General features: G+C 43.6%; 1 protein-coding gene across 3 annotated transcripts in view; it reads right to left on the bottom strand.

Annotated features, from left to right (window-relative positions):
• LOC310963228 (partitioning defective 3 homolog) overlaps window positions 1-23,123 on the bottom strand; it is a 365,271-nt gene that overhangs the window by 100,740 nt on the left and 241,408 nt on the right. For all 3 annotated transcript variants that reach the window (XM_083935934.1, XM_083935936.1, XM_083935935.1), the window contains exons 18-19: window positions 18,092-18,322; window positions 14,693-14,930 (exon numbers count right to left, since the gene is read on the bottom strand). In XM_083935934.1, coding sequence (XP_083792060.1) covers window positions 14,693-14,930; window positions 18,092-18,322 — 469 coding nt within the window. The remainder of the gene's footprint in view (window positions 1-14,692; window positions 14,931-18,091; window positions 18,323-23,123) is intronic.

Below are 23,123 nucleotides of genomic sequence, written 5' to 3'. Positions count from 1 at the left end.
GCTATATCTGGGGTTTAAGGTTTAACCATGTCCTGGATGTAAACTGGGTCCGTTAGTAGCCCGATAAGGAAGTGCTAGTGCCTTGAAATGAATGCGAGCAGCTACACGAAACCACTGAAGGACAATACCCAATACCCTTAGAATCACACCCTAAGGGTATTGATATTGGTACTGCAATCATCTTTTTTTAAACGCTACCCAGCCCTAACTTTTTTCAAGTAGCTATTTGAAATGCACATTCATTCTTGACCTTTGGAAGAGTAGAGTAACAGAATAAGCTTAACTCACATTATAGTTTTTCCACTTAAACACTGGAATTGGATTTCTGAATTAAGATTTTTCTGCTATTTGAAATGACTTGGGATTATCACTTTTTGAGCAATAGCTGGACTTCACATCTCCATTGAAGTCAGGTAAACAATGATACACCATTTACATCCTCATGCGGCTCTGATCTTATTTTTCTGCTTCTGTCCACCAGACCGAAGCTCTGTTTAATGATCCGTTCCTAAGCATTTATCTCACTGTGGTGAACAGCAGGTAAGAGTGATGAATGCACAAATGCAGAAGGGCCTTTGAAAGACTAAGAACGATGGTAAGGAGAGATGGAGATCGCAAAACCACTTGGCCTGGGTATTTGTTAAAAGTTAGTTAAGATTATGTAAGAGGCAGATTCCATCTGAAGGATAGTGAAATGCACAGAGAATCTCGGTCGATGCAGGGAATATTTATGACTTTAAGCTGCATTCAAAGCTTGAGCTGCTCTGTCCTGTTCATCAAAGATTGGCCCTGATAATGCCTGATCGGCTATCAAACCTCTAACATGCGTCAGTCATATATAATGCTTTATTAATGTTATGACTGCCACTGATGTGATGAAACATTCATGGTAAAATGTGTGTCAAAATGTCTTGAACTCTGCTGACAGCGTCTCGTAAAAATCCCAAGTCCTTTTGCATATTACTGAGTAGCTGTGTTTGCTTTGACTATAAAAATAAGTCAGTAAATAGGTACTTCATTCAATATGCTACATCCTCATATATCACAGAAAGCAGAAGGGTTTATACCACTAGCAGTGGATGCCTCATACATCATCTTTATCGATTTACAGGGTAATGATACTTCAAGGCTGCAGCACAACAGAGTAAAAAGTCAAAGATGGAATTTCCAAAGAGGGAGAAAAAGTAAATTATGCAAAGCCTCAAAGCCTGTTTGATTGTTACAATCATTTAATCTGGGGAGTAGATTTGAAAGTAGCTAATCTGTTTTGACATCTTCCGTGGGGAATTTGTGGTTTGCTCACAGGAAGTTGCTGACTTGGGGAGAGTGCAGCAGAAATAGCTGTCTATTCCTCCTCCTAAAATGTGTGTTTTCCTAGGTGAATGCAGGGATGTGACGGACCACCTGGTTTAACCTCCCATCTGAGGTGTTAAATCTTTTGGCATTAGTCAAAACTGCAAATGGAACAGGTGAGCCAGAAAGAAAAAAAATGTGACTGCATCTATCAATTTGAGTAAGTGATGAGAAGATAATTTCAAGGGCAGACAGAGAGAATCATTACTGTTTCTGCTCAACCAACCTGAAAGTTAATCCAAATCTCCCAGGGCGAAGCCCCCCACAGACGTCTGATGTGTAGCCTGAGCCCCCATCCCCTGAAACTGTATTTGTCACAGTGAGGGAGAAAATAAATACCTATGCCTCCACCCACTGCATTTCATAGTGATAATCTATAAAACACCATAGAAAATATATTTTTCTTTCAAAGAAGAATCAAGAGACGTTATTATCATCTTATTGATGGCAAAAGTACACAGCAGAAAGTTAAGACTAGCACAAATGCTCACACACAAACAATCTCTCTTTCCATCTTCTCTTATCCCCGTCCAATGGAAGGCTTTGTCAGGCTTTGTGTAAAAATCATGCAATGCCTACAATGACAGTGCTTCACCTAGGACAAAACCCTGACTGTTGCATGTAATTTTAATAGTGCCTTGTTAGGAAGGCGAGGCTGTCGGATTTGTCTGTCCTGTTGCAGCCGTGGTGAGTAAACACTCTCTACCTGGGGTGAGACACAGATGCCCTGTATAAAAATCCAATAAGACAGTCAGAGAAAGAAAAGGGGAGAGTTTTTTACATCCCCAGGAATCACACTGTGACCCGGCGATCGTTAACAGGCATTAAAGGGGCATTCGTTATCGTTGAGTGGCCTCGGCGTAATGTCCCCACCACTGGTTTCCAGGGACACCAACCCCGGAGAGAGGTGTGGGAGGATGTTCTCCCGTCGTTCATCCAGCCTCCAGCCACCGCAAGACGATTATCTGCCTCCCCGCGGAACTCATTATCCGCAACCTGTAATGTCAGTCAGTGCTTTCCCTGCTCAGCCAGAACTCTTTTAAACCAGAATCTAAAATGTGACGCATCCTCAGTAAAGCATTCTCCTTAAGAGTTTAAGGAAGACTGCAACCGGAGATTCATCAGTGAATATGTAAGATAAGATAGCACCCCTTTGGGTTCACACTATCTTGGGGTTTATGATATGGAATGTGCTTTCAAAATAACACAACCCTTAACACAGTTGCCCATTCCCTCTGCCTTTAATAAAGACTGTGCATCTTACAGGTCACAGTGAGATATGACATCCCTACACTTTCACCTCATTGGACAAGGGCTGGCGTACACTGAACCAATCGATTTAGGGGGGCCTGCTGTTGATTGGCTGCCACTCTAGAGGGAGGCCAGGCCTAATTATTCCAGCAACGGTGGGAAAGCAGTGGGAAGAGGTAGAGGAGGAGGGAGGATGGGAATCGAAATGGTTCATGCCGGGTGGGAAAGCAGCGTGTCCCGCACCGTGGAGGCATGACATGCATTTATTCATGACATCAGGCCCAGCCCCAGTAGGGGGACAGCACCACGGGTGACACACAGGAAAATGGTTCTCACCAGATATTTCTACGCCTCTTAGGTATCCCAGCTGAGCAAAGAAGACACTGTCAAGTTGAAGGATGTTCAGGTTCAGTGGCGCTCTACACGGTCATACCAAAGTAATGAAAAAGAAAAACAATTTGGTGCTTTATGAATCCCATGCCATCTCAGTCATTGTAATTAAATAACTTCTGTCTTTTTCTCAGCCAGTGTTGCCGCCACTATCTCCACCTGTTTACCATAAAAAGGTTATTGTATGGAAATGAAGATTTTCGAGCAGAAATAGAGATGCATGGGAAGTGGTGCTATTCCACTGTTTCAGAATACTGTTTTCAGTCTTAAATTGATCCGTTCTCCTGCCATGTCAGTCAGTATTTCCTGGTGTTTGTGCAACTCTCTGTCAGTCAGCCTTCTATCTGTTCATTCCCCTCTTCACACGTCTCTGTCAGAATTGATCATGTTAGCTTGTTTTTCTTTTCTTTTTTCGTATCTAAGTCTGTATGTGTGTCCAATGTCCTGATCAACAACGACATGCAACCGCTGCCCTAGTTGTTAGGAGACATAGATAGCCAAAGACTAACAGAGCCTCACCACCCTGAAGAGTGGTAGGATGACTGAGACAAGAAAACGCGTTTAGCCCAAAATGAATATATGTGTGTGAAGAATGGTCATTCAAAGAGAGCCGCAAGGCAGGTTTTGGGTGGTATCCCATCCTACAGATATTTTATTGCACTTCCACTGTGCCATTATGTGTGATTGTGTGTGTGTGTGTGTGTGTGTGTGTGTGTGTGTGTGTGTGTGTGTGTGTGTGTGTGTGTGTGTGGAGGAGGGTATGGTAGATTTTCAAAAATCCAGCAACAGAGTTAATCCGCTCTTATTAAGAAATGTTCTTTCTGGCTACAGAGACCAGGCAGAATGTAAATACACAAAGCTGAATATCACTGTGGATGGCTGAGGATGATGTTCAGTATCAAAGCAACTGTTGAATGAATAAGTGTTTATGTTTGTGGGAAGGAGAGTCTGGATGTCTGTCTACACCTAAAAGTTCTTGTTTGCATTCATCTGTTGGCTCTGTGTGCCAATTATTCATATTTAAGCAATAGCAGGTACACACAAGCGTCGGCATGTGGCCGTGTGTGTGTGTGTGTGTATGTGTGTTTATCTATATGCGCCTGTATATCAAGGGACAGCTTGGCTTTTCCATATTTCAAACAGCCTGTGCAATACAAAGGACGAGGCCCAGCCCAACATGATTGCCTTTAATGTTTCACATAAATCACTGTGTAATGCGTGTATGTGTGCGTGCCTGTGTGTGGGTGTATGTGTGTGTGTGTGTGTGTGTGTGTGTGTGTGTGTGTGTGTGTGTGTGCATGTGTGTGTGAGGAGGGGAGGGGTGTTGTTGCACACGCTCAGAGGTACGTTTCAAATCCCTGACACCCCTGATTAAAGCCTCTCATTACAACACAAATAAACAGTCCAAACAAATTCATACATCCATTTGTTAAAGTGTATGAGCGCAGTGAGGAGGGAGATTCTGAAGGACAATTTACATAGAAACACTTGAGCAGCTCGGAGGGAAGTTCAGGTGTAGGGGTAAGCTTAGTGTGTGTGTGTGTGTGTGTGTGTGTGTGTGTGTGTGTGTGTGGTGTGTGTGTGTGTGTGTGCGCGTGTGTGTGTGTGTGTGCATTTTGATCAGGCAAAGTCATAATGTGTTATGTGAACTTCTGACATTTTTTCCACTCACAATCACCCTGCACACTTTCTTTCACTTTATGTACAAACAGACACATTGTCAGTTGCCACATAAGCAGACTTTCACATGATCTCACATGCTTACCGGCGTATATACGCTCACATTTGGCCCATGCTTAACCGACCTAGCCCACACACTCACAGGCAGGGATGCAGGAATAGGGATGAGGGGGAGGGGAGGGGAGGGAAGGGGGACAGTACTGGGGTTTGTCAGTGGCAGAGCTACAGTAGGTGGCTCAGGCTGTGACCTAGATACAGTATGGCACACTGCATTCCTAATGGGCCATTTTGATCACTGCCACTCTGTGTATCCTCAGCTATGTTGCTACCGCATGCCTCATACACAAAAAAGTGAGCATTCAGCAAACGCAGCATCCAGAGTCTGCTCAGCTTTTTTAAATGATGGCAACCACAAGGAAAAAAGGCGGTCTAGATTTTGGAGTAGCTGTACAAAATACTACTGATGCAGAAACTACTAGGGACTAGGGACTTTCACCAATCCAAGCTGTATAACCTAAATCCAGTAGGTGTACCACAGGTGAAAGGAAATATATTATGATAATTGTCATGATGATGGAAATTACCTCATATAATTCATTTTGATTGTCAGGCCTGTTGTCTTGTCTTTTCTGTTTTGATAACCCTTGCTTCTCGCAATTATTCCACAACTAATTTACATACTGATGAGTTTGGAGACGGATGTGTTTTGCAACGCTCAAATGCCTGATTTCCAAGGCGCTCACCTAAAGGACAGGCGAGGGGAGAAGCGAGGCAGGTTTTCTGTCTCGTAAACGTCAGACTTTGAAATACAGGCATGGACACACACCGGCCCAAGTGGAGCCACTGATCCGTGATATACATCCCTCCTAGCATTCAAAGGGAGACGGGAGAGGTCTTTCTGTCAATGCCACAATGAATCTCCAGGGCAGCTGGGACGGAGGCGGGGAGAGGGATACGGGTGGATATATGGAAAGAAAGAGAGAGGGAGTGACAGTAATTGTGAGTAAAGTGAGGATGAGAGAGAAAAGGAACCCCATGGATTCTCAGGGACAGAGACTGTACATCACTGGCAGGTTGCATAAATAACTCTGGGTGCTCCTCTTCAGCCTACTGCTGCCTCAATCTGCTGGTTATCCGAAGCATAATACATAAGAAAATTACAACAACAGTACCATAAGTATGTCAAATTGCATGCTGCATGTAGCATTTTTCAAGTCATGAAATCATGTATAAAACCTTAGCACAATTACTGTAGCAAATGAGCCGGCAAGAACAATAAGATCATTTGCAGCCTCTACCCACCTTGTATTACATTTTCAATTACAGAAAGTGGGATAAGTGCTATAATAGTTTACAGCACAAAGGAAGCTCAAAGGAGGTGGGTTTTGGAAAGGATCACTTACACACATTACCCTGATGTGGTAAAGCAAGGGCGATAACCTTTAATGATAAAGTAAGAAACATCCTCCTTGTGGCAGGGAGTAGAGGTGTTTATGGGTAATGTGAAATAGCAATACCACTGATTCAGCAAAACTCCAGATCACAATGGATATCTTTAATGTCAAGATATATTTTGTAAATTCTCACTTTCCATGATATGTGTGTATGACAACTATGTATGGCTGAGGTTAAAGGAAGGTCATTGGCGTCACAGTTAATGGAAAGGCAAAATAATGTATGAAGGTCCATTAAATAACATGACTTTCCACGCTCATACTTTCCACCACTCTACATAAAGAACACACTACTTCCTACATTAGCACTGAACATGGACATTGGATGTCCAGTACAGATGTACTTTCCAATTATAATAGGCAGGATATAAAAATTTTGAAACACAATGAATTCATAAGGGACTGAACCAGACTTATCCCTGGAGTCCACAGTGCACAGCTGGGCCATTCTTGCTCCATGCATTGATTGTGTTTCTAAAGATCCATTGTGAAGTTCAGGGTGGTCTCACGCCGCATAACTCCCTACTAATACAAAAATGGGCAAGATGGAGCTGAGGTGGGCTGAAAGTAGCCAACAGTGTATAAACAAAGCCTTAAATTGTGCATCACTTTAAGCCTTAATATAATTTAAACGGAGAGTTACATACAAATTCCCCCCATACAGTTGTCTTGAACAGGGAAATTAGCTATACAGATGGTTTTTTTTGTACCAAGCTGTAAAAATGTGTATTTTTGCTCTAAAGTTGGACATTTTTACATGGGGGTCTATAGGGCTTGCATTTTGGAGCCACCATCAAGTGGCCTTCGAAAGAACTGCAGGTTATGGCACTTCCACATTGGCCTCAAAGCATCCTAGAAGTGGCCGTGAAGCAGCTCTCTTCTCTGCTAAAAATTATTATCTTTTTGACAAAGACATGACACCTTGCAGAGAGCATATTGAGGCAGGCAGGCACAGTATGTGAAATACAAAATGATAATGAGTATTAATGTGTATTAAACAACGTAAATACAAATTACAAATATTTGATCTTTGTCGTTCATAACTGGACCTTTGTCTGCAGACTACAGCACAACAAAGAAGAAACACCAACAAATAAACACAATTAAAACAGACAAAAACAGAAATCATCATCATCATCAAGTATGTAGCTTACTTAGACTCACACATCTTGGTATGGGCCAATTAAGATTCCTTCATGACAAACCTGAAATCCTGATCCAGGCATGAAAATACTCTTCATTTCTCTGACACTCAGCAAAGACAGAGAAGAGAGAGAGAGAGAGAGAGAGAGAGAGAGAGCGAGAGAGAGAGAGAGAGAGAGAGAGAGCGAGAGAGAGAGAGAGAGAGAGAGAGAGAGAGAGAGAGAGAGAGAGAGAGCGCAGTGGAAAAGCGGGACGTGAAGATAGACAATTTCACTTCACATGCCGAACACATGTTGAGATGCTGACAGAACAAGAGGAATACGGTTCCTGGGCTTTAATTGGTTGCCTTTCATGGACATCAGAAGTGTAATTCGACATCGATTGATATTACATTTGTAATTCAAAAGCAATTTTCCATGTTTTATCTCTATCTTCACTGTGATTGTTTCTCTCTCACTACCCATCCTCTCACTGGTGTGTTAAGGTGTGTGCACACATCATCAGGAAGGAACTCAATGAATGGGAAAGGTCATTTCAGCCAAAGGCCTCCATTTCATTACATGCTAAGCCTGGTGGATGGGTGAGTAGACTAGCAATGAGTTGTACTGAAGCAGGAAACCATATTCATTTGCATAGCACATAGGGGGAAATAAATAGGATCTCCCATGTGCATTTCTCACCTCTGTCTCTGTAATATCAAGCATGCTTTGCATCTCTAATTCAACTTATACTTCCCCCTCCTCAGACCAAAACATACATTTATAATATGGTTTATTATAGGCGACATTAGCGATTCATTGAAACTATTTAGAAAAACAAAATGGGATTGTACTGTTCTCAGATCTTTGTATATCTTCTTAATGTTTTCTCATTATTTTCAAAACCGCCCGTCCTCTGAGAGGAGTCAAATCGCACTGGAACAGTCTTTCTCTGATTGATCAAAGCGATCCGGGGCCAGAACGCAAAAAGTAACTTCAAAGTGGAATCTGAGTGTCTCAAAGTGTGAAAAAACAAATATCAAACGGAGAGGGAAGAAGTCAAAAAACATGGAACTTCGAGGTTGATTAAAGGCGAGGCGGTGGAGGGAGGGAAAGAGGGAGAGCAAAGCGAGGGAGATCGCTGAAGTGTAAAGACAAGGGAGAACATGTTGGAAAAGAGAAGAGAACAGAACTGAACAGAACAGAACAGAACTGAACAGAACAGAACAGAACAGAACAGAACAGAACAGAAGACAGAGGGAGTCTTGGCTTGCTATCGGTAGGTCTGGGTGTGATTCCACTGGGGTTGGATCATTAGTAGTCACAGGCCTGGTAGAGTATTGAGGGGTGCACTGCTACACTTAATTTGAGCTCTTTAATAACACACTTTATGAATTCAGTCATGTTTGCAGCCCTCTGCCTGAGACCCAGCGTGAGAGACATTGGTGTATCTCATTTCAGGCCGACAAGATTTCAGATTCAATTAACTCCATCGTGCAACACCTCTCTCTCTCTTTCTCTCTCTCTCCCTCGCACGCTCTCTCTCTCTCTTTCTCTCTCAACCCCCCCACCCGCCACCCCCTCCGCAACCCCCCACCCCATGCTTCAAGGTCTAGCTCGGTGCACTGCATGATCATTCTAAACCTAATTACTTCAGGGCTGTCTGATGGAGGCACAGTGCTGCCCAATCACATTTGCATCGAGTGGCCAAAAGCAGAGGAAGCGAGGCCGGACAGCCAGACCCCCGCCCTGCCCTCTTCGCCACCCCCCGTGCCTGAAGCGGCCATCTTTCATTCTCGCATGAAGGCTAATGACACAGTGCGTCCACTCCTCCCCCTCCTCAATTCTATCACTCAGCCTCTCCCTGCGTCTAAATGCTTCACCGCTGCCAGAAATTGACAGTGACATCCAATTTTTTGACACCAGACAAAAAGCTGTACTTGCCTTAACCTGGCGTACAGAAGAGTTTTGTTGTCTCACTGTTTTCATCCCCGGTCAGTGCACTCTGTGACAGTTGCGCTAATCTTCTCAGTGGGGGACCTTGTTGTTTGTTGTTTGGCCCCCGCTGCTCCTCTTAGGTACATGATTGGCAGGAGAATAATGGGATGTCACACTCAGAGGACGTTTTTGTGAGGGAGTTTGGATTTCACCCACCAAAAATGACCCCTCTAAAGTCCTGGCATCTTGCACCAGCTATGAAGAGGCAGTGGGAGTTCTTCTGAAAAGATGTTTTTCCCAGGAAGTCTCTGTATAGTGCCCCTTGGTGACATGATATTTCATTTAGCTGTGCAGGCATTTGAAGGTGATATTGAGATACAACTATGCACTTTGGAAAACTGACAAAGTTCACTGCTGACTTCTCTCTGAAAGATCTTTCTACGACAGGGGAAATCTGTGGCTCACTTTGCTTAAGCCCGCTCCATGGGGAGGTCAAAGGTCAGGTACAGCAGCACAAAAGTGCTCCTAGAGCTGACAGCAAGACACTTTGCTGCTCATGGGCACCTCAAAGGAATCAAAGTGAATGATTGCCCACTAGGAGACTAAAAGAAAAGCAACTTTCCCAATCATTGCTCATCCTGCTGAGATGCTGTTTAATCTTGCATCACCCCCCACACTCCATGTATTACCTTATTTTCCTTCTTGTAATTATATTTTGCTGGCTTTCCTATATTCTTCACTTCACTCCAGCTACCAGTCGCTCTTATGTACAAGCTCCAGCTTGATGTTGTGCCCTGTGCTTGCCTTTACTACCTCAGCACAGACATGGTGAGTGAGGCAGAGCAAAAGAACAATTATCATTTTCTCTCAGATTACATTCAGCAGATGTCAGGGCCCACATGTGGAGGCAGCTAATTGCTGTCTTCAAATCAACTGTGGCATAATACCACAAGCATATGTGAGCTTTTGTGTGTGTGTGTTGGGGAAAGTGAAGGGGATGAGGGGCACGCTATGCAGAGAAAGTGTGTTTTGATCCATCAGGCACGCCCTTCGGTCATGTGTGTGTATAAAAAGCCAGGCTAATGCATGTGTCATGTCGGTGTTCGAATGTTCAAGCCGACTTACCCGCCATCAGCTGTTCACACCCACACGAGCAGAAAGAATCATATGGTAGGAAGACACAGAGCGGCGCAGCAACACGCCAACTACCTACTCTCATGCTACACATAAGGCAATCATGCTTTTGTGTCATGGTATCCATATTCTTGGCAGACTCGCACATGCATGCAAACATACACACACACGTGCCAATGCCTTACACTCGGGTGCTCCCAGCGTGTTTCCATGCTGCCTAAGAATAATAAAGATTGAAAGATAGAAAGCATCCCTCCACTCCAGCTTCCACTGCTTTCCTTTCCACACCCTTCTCTCTCGCATCTCTCTGTGTAGCCTTGAGTGGGGCTGCATCTGCAGGGAGATGAGGTCCCTAGGGTGATGAAGGGTTGGGGGGTGGGGGCGCTGGGTGGTGGTGAAGAGTGAGGGGGTGCACGGCTGTCACACCACGCTCCAGTGTCGGCTGATGGCTCGGCGTGAGGCATGCCACTTATCAGATTGGTGGGGAGGGTGGAAGTAATGGGTAGTGTGTGAGTGAGGAAGCACCGGGGAGAATGGGTGAGGGGGATGCCAGAGCCCATTAACACATCTTTTCATCTATACATACACACAAACATGCATTGCACACACACATGCAAATTTAAATTAACCTTGAACACACACACACACACACACACACACACACACACACACACACACACACACACACACACACACACACACACACACACACACACACACACACACACACACACACACACACACACACACACACACACACACACACACACACACACACACACACACACACACACACACACACAGTACAAAATCACCAGAGATCCAAATCCTCCCTACAGGCAGACAGTAGTTCAATGCCGTGACTGCCGCTGTGAAAAGCTCCCGTCTTTTCTCATTCCCCCACTCCCTTTCCTTTTCCTCCTCCTTTCCCACTCTCCCTTGGTGCCCCAGTTCACTCCAGTGCACACGCTCCCTCTCTCCTTCCACCCTCACCCAATCCACCCCCCACCTCTCTTGCTCCCATACCCCGTCCTAACCCTGCCTTCCATATTTGAGCCCTCGCTCGCGTGTCTCCTTCATGCTACTGTACTTTTCCTACAGAGAGATGCATTTCCCTCGCTCTTTTTTAAAAAACACATTACACACTTGTGCAAAATCATTTACATATAAAAATATGAATGCTCATACCATACAGCGTTAAACAGAAGATGGATGAGCACACACATGCCTTAGCAAATGCAATGCAATTTGCAAACACTGCAAACGTGTCCATCTAAAAGTCCAATTAACCTATTTAAATGTGAAATTTCACAATAATTGAACACTCAACTCCAGAAATAAACCTCTCAGGAGATGTATTTTGTTGCATGTGCATACACACAACACGGTCACATACACATTCAAATACACATATACAAACGCATCAACATATCAGGAGATGGAGATGGGGCTTTGATGGAGGAGGTCAGACAGTAAAAGAGCAGATAAACAACACCTCATTAGGCATGTTGAAGGGAGTCTTGCAGGCTGGGCTGGGATGCCGTTGTATGCTAGCATGCTAACAGAGCCCTGGGCAAAGCATCCAACATATAAACAAACCTGATAGGATCAGAAAGTAATGATCACATATTAGCCAGTAGAAAGGACATGAGTAATCACATACAATGGTTTGCGGAGGATGCGGTGCCCTACACTCCTCTATAAACCACTGGACACAGTGATAAATGCATGCAACAGACATTCTTGAAATAACAACGATGTCAAGCTGCCTAGGGCTGGTTTTTTATCCTACGCATGCATGCACATTGCTATCCATTCATAAGATTATAAGCTATTCATTACTGGATGGTAGAGTATACCAGGCAGACAGTTTGCCATGCTAAAGGCTGTACAATGTGAATCTTGAGGCTCTGCACTGCAGTTTCTTTGCATTGGGCTGTAGGCAGTAAATTTTCTTTCCATCACGCACTCGCACACTTTCAGTCATTCTTGCACTCACAGTATTTATCTCACAGTCCCCTCCTCTATCATCCCTCTCTCTCCTTCTATTAGGCCATCCTCCTTTCCCCTGGCTCTGATGCTAATGCACTCCCAATCAGGCTGTCTATTAAGCAGACATGCACTACACGTTCATCAGGCCGTCCAAAGGCCTGCATGCAAATTAGCTCAAATTGCAGTGCGCTGCAAACTCCTTGAAATCTCCTTAGTGGGATAACGTTATGACATGCATGCAGGAGAAAGCCAGTGCCTGCCCATCCATTTTATGCAAATGACAACCGTGGAGACAAGCATTACAAAGGATTAACCCAATCATGATGCCTTTTTGATGTTTTGATGCAATGATGAGACACTCACATGTAAAACCTGCTGATGTAAAGTCTATCCTTGCTTCCTAAGCCTGAGAGTGTTGAGTTACTGTCAGCCGAACCCTTTCTTATGCACAGTGAAACGTCTCTGTTCTGAAATCACTGTCAAAACTTTTGCTAGAATTGCTAAGACACACAACGGAGCTCTCACTTTATTTAACTCTACTCCCTTTTGACCTCTAGGCATTTCACATCACTCTAAAGTTTGTTATTGTATCCAGTGGGACGCGTTCATTCTCACCTCAGTTTCTTGCCATCTCTAACTTTCTAAACCTGAAAGGGGAGCGAAAAGAAAAGGACATGGTGGATGTGTGGGTGTGAAAGCTGTCACAGCTTCAAGTAGAAAATTGTTTGAGGTATCAACAACGAGTAGGAGTAGCAGAAAGAAGTAAAGACAAAGCCTGAGCATCGGAGAGACATGCTGGTTCAGAAGGCTGCCTCTTTGCATTCAGAAGACAGAGGGCCTGGCGTTTAATGCATGGAGCAGGGGGGAGTGTCAGCGAGGCCTGCTGCGTGCCAACTCTTAAGTGGTGGTGGCACTCAAAGATAATGAAGAACGATGATGAGGCCGAGGAGGGCATGCAGAGGGCCCATGTGCACAGCTAAAATCACCCGGCAGCCACCTATCGGGCTGAGCACACAACCACTCAAAAAGGTTTGCCAACGGCGTTGATTGCATGTCACAGAGTGTCAAACCTGTGGCTCACATTTCCACTTTCATTTACTATCCAACGCAATTCTCTGGGTGTACTTCAGTTAACATGTGCGTGTCTCCACATATGTGCTCATGCCTGCTGTGTGACAGAATGTAAGCCTGAATGAGCCATTATGAATTTACATCACAGGATGCAAAAGATAGAAAAAAAAATTCACAAGAGTGAAAATAATGGAAGATAAGCGAGTTCCCTGCATTCCTCAATTGTGACCTCGAAACACACTTGTCGTCTTTATTGTTCATTACTGAGCCGTGCGCCACGATACGCTAACTAATCCCATTAAACTAATCCACATGAAAACAACTTACGGCACGATAACGGCCCGCACCGCCTCCACTGTTAATTTATACCATATTCAAATGTGCACGGAATTGAAATAATTAATGTGACTCCCCCACTAATTTCCTCATGGCACAGATACAGGATGGATCCCCGCAGGATGTTTATTTTCATCCACATTCTCTTTGCACATTTCTCCTGCGATTGTCTATGTACACAGTATATGGTCCAAAGTCCCAATCACGGTGCAGAACATGAAAATGTGTTTGCCCATCAGTCCTCAAAGGCACTGAAATTATGTTCAAAACTGGGAAACAAACCAAACAACTACGAAATGTGGTGTTAAAGGCACAGTTTCTGAATATGGGCTGTGCATATTTCTCTTTGGATTGAGCATTTTGATATTCTTTTAGTATTTATAATTAAAAAAAAAAGCCATGGAAATCTCCCTTTTTAAAATATGGGACCTTAAAATTGATGAATATGAGTTGATGAGTATCACCTCTCATTGTCTCTCAAGGTAGTCTGCCTCTAAAATCTTACCAAAGCATGATGAGACGGCCACTGAGAATACCAGACACAGACATGCAGTTGATTTAATCATGTGCAAAGGTCTTTTGTCCCCCAAACCGAATCACGGCTCCCACATTAGCACCCGTATGGGCCCTGAACATTGTCCGCTAGTTTACAAATGCGGAGCGTGTTTAGATAGGAGGAGCGTGCACATGGGATTATGAATAAAACATGTTGGCCTTATTAAAAAAAATGTGTCTCAAAAGTGCCAGAGGCCCTCGAGGTCGATAACTCCCCCCTTCCCTCCATCCATTCCTTCCATCTCACCGGGTTCAAGGAGAGGGGGCTCTGATTAGCACTTATTAGCAACATCCAGAGAATGCATTCTGAATGATCCAGTGGTGAAAGAGTGGAATTAAATAAAGCAGATAGGGTTTGGTGCTTGGGGTGACACAGGGGAGTTTAGGATTTGGAGCTGAGCTCTGACTTTTTCCTACCTGAACATCTCTCCCAGGCCCTTCAGCACGCCTTTCTTGGCTTTGTTCTTGTCCTTGTCTTTCTCCGTCTCTTTATCCCTTTCAGGCTTCTTCTTTTCCTTCCCCCCAGCCTTGTCATGATCTTTCTGTCTGTCATCTCTGGAAAGGTTGCCATTTTGCCCGGGTCCCACGATGAAGTCGCTGCTGGTGGACATGGACTCGCGACCTGATCTGGAACTTCCCTCTGTGTCCTCGTCCACTAGAGTGAAGAGATAAGGAGGAAGGCAAGGTATTAAATGTCGAGATTGAGAGGGAGAGAGAGCGGCACGCTCACACAAACACAGGGTTAAGAAGAAAAATAAAATGGAAGTCAATAAAGGCCGACACTTTAAACATCCACCTGAGTCCCCGTGGATCATAGAAGCCATATTTGAAATACACACTCAACAACACTTTATTTATCATCAGTAACAAAGCATCACTTCTGTCGTCAGATGAACTATTAAAAGAAAAGCTGCGTCCCACAAGGTATGGCAGCTTTGAACAAAACACACTGAATCCGTGCGCCTCATTACAGCAAAATGTATTTACATTGTACACCCTTTGAGATTCAGTTGAACATATTTTCACTCAGCTGAAAGTCTCAAGTTCTCTCAAATGCATACAATTCACACGGCTCACAAGAGAGACATTTATTTCCATATGTGGTGTATTTCACGTAAAAATGATTTGACCAAAAAATGAAAACTTTAATGATCGTAATATGAATCTGGTTCTTAATTTATGTCTCAACTCATTTCAAACCAGACATCAAATTGAAACTCCTTAGGTGATGTAGGGTTGTTTAAACTCAAAGTTTCCATCACATCTAATCAGAGCTGATGTGCAAAATGTAATTAATCTGTCAGTAATTATACATTTAAATAATCTTGAAAATGGCTCCCAGGGATCTAAATTGCAAATGTGGTGCGATTCGCAGTCGGCGAAGCTTCTGTCTCCGCTTCATCTCTGGCTCTGAGGCGTGAGGTAGATGTCCTTCAGATTACAAGTTATTACAGTCGTGCATGTCGTCGTCTAAGTTCTGCCTTTGATGGAAGAGAGAAAAGCGCTTAGCGTGAGGGAAGAAGAGGGAGGGGAAACCATGATGGATTTTAGGAATACGGGATGAGACAGACTACGGGAGGGTGGAGCGGCTGGTTTCACATTTCAAGAAACAGGGGGGTTTGTTTTCTCGTGTGATCCGTGGAGTTATCAGCTATGTCTTTCAGCTGCCATCTCGGAGGAAATGACTGAAATGGAATCTCAACACGGGGCTCTGCTTGTACGACGGGGATAGAGCGAACCGGCAGCTTAAACCTGCTCAATTATGCCATTCATTGCCGCACGCAGTCCCTCCCTCCCTTTTCACCACCTCCACAAATTTGGGAGCGGGTTCAGGGTATCAGTTTTATCACTCAATCTGCTGCCTGCTTATCATTCACTTAAGAGCAACGGCAGCTGTGAGCTGTATCTATTTAAATGACTGAGATTAGCAGGAGTGCTAATGTCGCTACTGCTTAATGATGCCAAGCTGCAGATAACATACTAAACATTGTAATCCAGACCGTCCCATGTGTGCAAGCAAGTGTGGACACATGGGTGTTTGTGTGTGTATACAGGTGTGGCTTTGTTTGTAGACCGGGTTCTTTATATCTCGCCATACAAAGGCCTCATATTGAGTTACAGGGGAGGCCACACAAAGAGAGATACGTCATTTGAATACATTTTTGTCATATCCTCTTAATTTGAGCCTTTCAAATTAGGCAAGACAGGAAAAGAAGCTATCTCCTATCAAAAAACAGAGCAAAGACTTTAACACCGGACATCAAAAGGTGAGGCTTTCCACGGCAATTTAATTGATGAGAAAAGAAGACTTGGCTGACAAAGTGACAGCAGAGCCATTGATGAAAGTGGCAGCAGACGGACAGATAATTTGCAGAGACAGACAACCACAGGAAACATTTTGTCACTTTAATGAAAATCTATCATTAAACATTCCTGCTTTAATAATCAAGGACATTTAAGCCCGCCTGTCACTGAAGGTTATGATAGACAAGTAAAATTGCATGTCTTATTCCGATTCATAAAAGAAGGGATTTTTGCACAGCAGAGCGGATTTTTCTTTCTTTTTATTTCCTCAAACGATGCGACACAAAGTAGCACAAGGGGAAGTGCATTTTTCCCCACAGGATATCTTGTGGGGACACATTTTCTTTAGGTGATGCCACATTCTTATTCTATGTAAATAAAGGTCTGGGAGCAGAGGAAGGCAGCGGCTTATCTGTCAACTTTGACTATTAACCTCAGTGATGAGCACGGACTGGCTGCTTTTATCTAAATTGAAAAACAGAGTTATTTGAATATCATGGGGGAGAATGCAATATACCACGGCAGGGGAAATCGGTTGCTTTCCCCATTTTTCTTTGCCAAGATAAGACTGTATTTAGTGGCTTGCCGACAGAGCTTATGAGAACAAAGCGTTTGAGGCAAATAATTCCCTCTTTTTCAAATGTCCCCCAGCTCTTTTAATGGAATCCTTTAATGGTGAATGGAAATTTATATCTAGTGATTACTCTTGTGGTGTTGCGGTGTTATTACCTGTCACAAAACTTAAGACTGCTGTCTCTCTATGCCAAAAGCATGGCTTTTTGTCATCAAACACCAAGTATGGATAGATATATTCACTCAAACGGAAGGTGGCATGTCTTTCCTGTCTAATGTTGTCTTCTTAGTTTAGAATAAAGTATTTCTGGATTTAATCCCAGTCAGGTAAACAGGAAAACAAATGTGAGGAATCCTGGCAAAGTTGTACAGTGGTGTGTGCCAAAACTAACTGGCACAGCACAGACTAAAGCAAAGACATGCATTTCATTCATAATCATTGTAAATGCAATTACGTGATGTCGAGATATTACATGGAACATGGATATAGTAGGAGCCTGAGTTTTGTGGGTAAACAGCAGTATTTTTTCTACGTGTGCACTCGGTTTAAAAACATGGCAATGCACTTTAAGAGTATGTATGCTCCTGGGAAAACACGCTGCCTCAGTCTCTGACAATTCCACTCAACATGAACTATGTGAATATTAATGAGTGTGTAACAAAGATGCTTATTGCAGATGTGTTTTATTACACACTCATTTCTCCATTAGGGGACCCCTAACCTAGTTTACTTGGGGGTAAATCCTGCCATTCTGAAAAGGCTCTGGGGAAGCGTGATTGTGTTGGCCTATATTACACTGACTGAATTTATTTGCAATAATCCACTAAGACCTTCTATTGTCCATTGTATAATGGTCACATTATTCTGGATCACTACTGTGAATAAACAGTCTTGAAAATCAAAATCTCTGCACAGATCAACTATGTGTAAACACTTACATGTCTCCATGCTGTTCTCTTCTGCTGTTGTGACACCAGGTTTCTCGTATGATTTGTCAATAGCAGCTCGGAAGCTCTCGTTGCAGCCACGACCCCTGATGATCCGCGAGCGCGGCCTGTTAACGTTGATCTCACCGTTCGGCGACGCCTCGGCAACAGCTGTCTGGAGGCTTTCAAGAGAGCTGGACTTTTTCAGGCCCAGCGAGGGACCGACCATTTGCTCTGCAGCACCTACGGGAAGAGGAAATAGCATCAGTGAGGCCAGCAGACGAATAGACTCTAACTCCCCCACAAAGGCGACCTAAAACCATCTACTCTGAGCTCATTGTGTGTCAATGAATCATTCACATGTTCACATATGGGATGATGTGGCATACTTGGCAAGCTGAGAGAAGGTGGGAATCTGGCAATTAATATGAAAAACAAATGATGCCATTGCCTGGCCAATGAAGTGTGTGGAATGAGAACAGAGTATTTTATATTTGGTGAGACGTTTCCCTATTGAGAATTATAATTCAACCTTTGTCCTTGTGTCTGCACAGTTAAATTATATGGCTGAAACATAATGCATATAAATGAGCCAATATCAAAGATAGCAATGTACCACAGCAGCAGAGCGATCACAGTGCTATACCAAAACAATTATAAGTTACCCAAATGTTCAGCCAAGGTGTGAACCTAAAACTCTTCCCATAGGTGGTCCTCTCACTCTCTATTTTAATTCCTTTTCTCTAAGAGAGCAAAACAAAAGGAAATTACATTTAGACTAAGTAAATCTAAGTCCCTTTGATGCACACACTGCAACCCTGAAATGATCTAGACATTACCCAGAGGAGCTCTACGTGAGAACACAAATGTCTGAATCAGTTGGATCGGACATTAATCAGACTTTGCCCTGCCAGTACAAAGTCTGTGTAATGGCCGATTCAGCCCATATGTGAATGGAGTAGGTCACAGAGAACTCACAGTGAGTGGGCGTGTTAAGACATTTCTATCATGCAGATCACATGAAACGGGAGATAACAAGGGTCAAGAAGAAGGGTGATTCACTTGAAGACGTCAGTGACAATGTCTAACTGAAAGACAATGAGATTCGGAAACTTCTGTTAATAAGAACTGACACCAAAATCGCCAGAGAAAGTCAAAAGAACAGCGAGAGACAGCAGTTGTTCATGTCCAAATTACAAATTGGCTATGTGGTCGCATTGTAATCCACATCATGTCCTGCCTCCTGCACTCTCTACCCAGGCACCACCCCTTGCCTAAACCAAACAAGAGTTTTCCAGTTAGTGAAAACGCATCGGACATGGACAATCTCCTGTTGTGTGCTACATGTGTGAAAGGGCAACTTCAGACAATGTGCTAACTTGATTTTTCCAACTGGAGTATGAGAAAGCCTTGGCACATCATCTCACAGCTGCAATCTTTATTTCTAAAGCTTTCAGATGCATAGATGTTAGATAGCAGGTAATAGCCCATTATGAAGGCAGAACCAGGCTCTGTTATCGGCCTTGTATGGATCAGCCTGGTGGGAAACAACCACTGAAACTTTAGTTGATATAAGCCGCCTGCAGAACAAAGCTAGAAGAGCCGGACCCTCATCATTACACCTGCCATTATATTTATTGCATGTTGCAACAGAATACTCATTTAATATGACCATGAAAATGTACAGATATAAATTATATTTGTGACAAAAGACCAGGGAGCCACTTCAGTTACTTCACTGGAGAATGTTGCCATTAATCATTATGAATACAATTAACATGCAAACTGTATTCATGACACAAATGCAGGGCTTTTAAATATCATACTTGTAAGACAAAGTATTTTCTGGATCAGCGGGTAAACCAGCTTAGTAGAACGCAAAGTGAATGTTGAACCTCTTCAACACTGTTGCCAGGCACTGGACAGCTGTAATTATTTTTCCAATACTTGCCAGGGGTTTGTTTAGGGGATGTAAGTGGAGCGCAACTCAGGTATTGGTATTTCATTTTGTCAGAGAGCGTCCGTCAGAGTTCCCCCGGAGCTCTTACCTTACCCGCCAGTTGGTAAACAAGCAGCCTGGTTGATTTTCTGTCCCCTTTATTCTGCCTGAATTCAGTGTGCAGCAAGGTGCTGTCACACAAAACAAGATGGATTTCTGAATATGTGCAAGTGAAGCCTTGTTACATGTAAACGTCTGTGGAGGAAACAATCAGTAATAATGGATAAACTGTTGATTCACTTACTCTAGCAGGCCCGCGGACTCTCTGAGGGCAAAGCACATGTCAGTGGAGGTTGGATAGAAAGCAGCATTGTGTCTTTACGACTCCCTGTAGACCAGATAGACCCTCCACATGTGTGCTGCTGTTTCCTTTGTGGCTTTATGTGGTGTAAATAAACGTCTCCTAAAGCTCTTCCTGTTGGTATCCATCACAAATGTTGCTAAGGTCTTGTCTTTACCCCCACTGAATAGAACAAACATACAGGCACTGGGTGTATATGTTTGTATGTGTGTGTGCCCCATGCATGGACTCCTCAATAGGCACAAACTCATGACATACACACACTCCAGTGTAAGCTGCCATCAACAAGATCCTGGACATGTTTAAAGTGGCCTAAATGAGGCGTGACCCACTGCTGCTGGATGATCACAGTGGATCTTTGGATGGAGGGTTGCGAAGTCAAACTCAGATTAGGCAAAGAAAACAAACTCCCATCACTGAAAGAAAACAATTTTTGACCGTTGTTTGGAGAACCCCCTCTGAAATCCATTTGTTTTCGCCAATGAGTGATGGAGGCAGGAAGAGAAGAAACGCGGAGAAGTGTGATTACACAAAGGTTGCAAAAGCAGGGTAGGAATGAGTTAAGAGCTTAAAGGAAGAAGAGGGTAAACTAGCAGCACTGTGCAGAAATGCATACAAGCTGCGGCTGTTATCAGAATTTTAACAGTGGCCGCTTGTCTCTTGTGTTGGCTAAACCCCTTAGCTATTCTCTTCTTGATCCCTTAACCAAACAAACCTGCATCAGCTCACTAGTGATTAGCCAGCTATCGGAGTTTCACAGTTCAAACACACACCATATAGACATCTACTTTCAGCGGACACATGCAGGGCTGAGATTGATTTATAATTTCAATCATCTTGTTATTTTAAGAACCCCAAAAGTTTTCATGCTACTTTTTGGATCTTCAGGGTCACAAGGGCATGCCTGTTTCTGCTGCGTTTGCTACTAATGTACCCTTACTGAGTGTGAGTGCTTCTCTGTCATCCATGCCGACTATAGATCTGGGGTCAATGATGTCAGAAGGCTAAAAGGTCAGTTGTTAGCCTGTGGTGTTGGGTTCTCAGACTGGTTAACGTACTGTTATGTCTTCAACACATCATTTTCCCTTCCTTTTTGTCAATGTTAATAAAAGTACCCAATCCCAAGACGACCTGGACTCAGCCCTGAAATACTTGTTTAAATAACACCAATCCTATAATGCTGAATTCCATTTAGTGGGAAGAGCTCATATATGCGCCTTCAGGCTGCATTGGACAGTAAAATGAAACTTTACTGTGTGCTACAAATGTCTAGGGGGTTGCAGGATAAGAAGATCCATTTTGCTGCTTAGTTCTTTAGAAAGGTAGGCCAATTCTGATTAATATGACACATTTAATGCCAGCCTTGTAAAACCCAGCAATGTAATGAAGAAAGTATAGGTTCAGGTACAGCATAGCAGGAAAATGCCGTCATTTTCATACATTTGGGATAAAACTGAATCAACCCAGTGCAAATTCCATGTAAATTTGAGGTTTTTTGAAGCTTATGCATAAAGCCTACCAACAGCGGACACGCAGGAGCCAGGGTGCATGTTTGACGCAATGGGATTGCAAGTTAGAGCTGCACAGGATGCAACAGTTCAAGGGAACACAAATGACATCTGCTGTAATCAGAAACAGGGAATTATCCTCTCACTCTGTATTCCGCACCATGATCCCCTTCGCCATTGTTTCTAGTCAGCGTGGTGATTGTCTGAGAGAAGCGGGGAGACAAAGAGAACGGGAGAGCAAGGCAAAGAGAGGGAGTTCGCCCGTAGACTGTGGCTGCCTAGAACCTGCCTTTGTTTTCATCAGAAGCAGTCCTGGCTCTCCTGGGAGAGTTTGACGGACAGCTCTCTGTATGCCAGTCTATTATGTGATTCCTATCACACAACAGAAGCCTCAATGCTCTGCTTCTCATCTCCCTCTCATTCAGAGGGATGAAAATACATATTCCCCCATCGCATACAGACATGAGTTTGTCACTTCCCACACGTCTGGAGGAGAAATGAAAATCATCAAAATGAAATACACAAAAAGAAAGACAATCAAACCAAATAGGGGGAAAGTGCATCTGGAATTTTGTCACGGCCAACGACAAAAATGGCCAACGGGCTGTGTTTCTTTCGCCAGATTAAGGGCAAGGACAGTTAATTGGAGAAGATCCATTGCCATTAAACGTTAAAGGGGAGGTATGGCAAACTCCATGAATAAATCAGCGGTGGTTATTACAGGAACAGGAGTCCATAGTATAATTAGAGCAGCTAAAACTATGCTCCCAAGCTATTATTCACCACGGGCCCTTGCATGTAAAGATCTGTGTACAGACAGGGGCTCCATTACACATAATTTATTCAGAGAGCCAGGGCTTTAAGCAGGGCGGTAAAAGGGTAATTATGTTAAAAATAGCCTCCAAGGTGGTCGAGGGAAGGCCATGTCCAGGTATCCCAGTGGAAGTGAGGCGTCCCTGGGTCGACCGGGCTCCTATTTCTCTGCCAGTTGTGGATCATTAGCCCGACAGAGGACGTCCTCTGTACGCTTTGTCACAAAGGGCTATCATTATCCGGACTGGTTAATATCTCAATCAAGGATGCTGGACACGGTCCTGTTATCAACCCAATATAATTGTATTTTTAAATCTGTTGATCCCTCTCCAAGTCAGCCAACTTGTTAAACTAAGATATTAATATCCAGGGGCTGGCAACTTCTAAGGCTGGCAATCCACTGGAAGAGCAACTGACTTGGCT

Source organism: Echiichthys vipera (assembly GCF_963691815.1).
Source record: "Echiichthys vipera genome assembly, chromosome: 21".
NCBI lineage: Eukaryota > Metazoa > Chordata > Actinopteri > Perciformes > Trachinidae > Echiichthys > Echiichthys vipera.
Note: the sequence above shows the minus strand (reverse complement) of the source record. Positions and strands in the feature narration are given on the sequence as shown.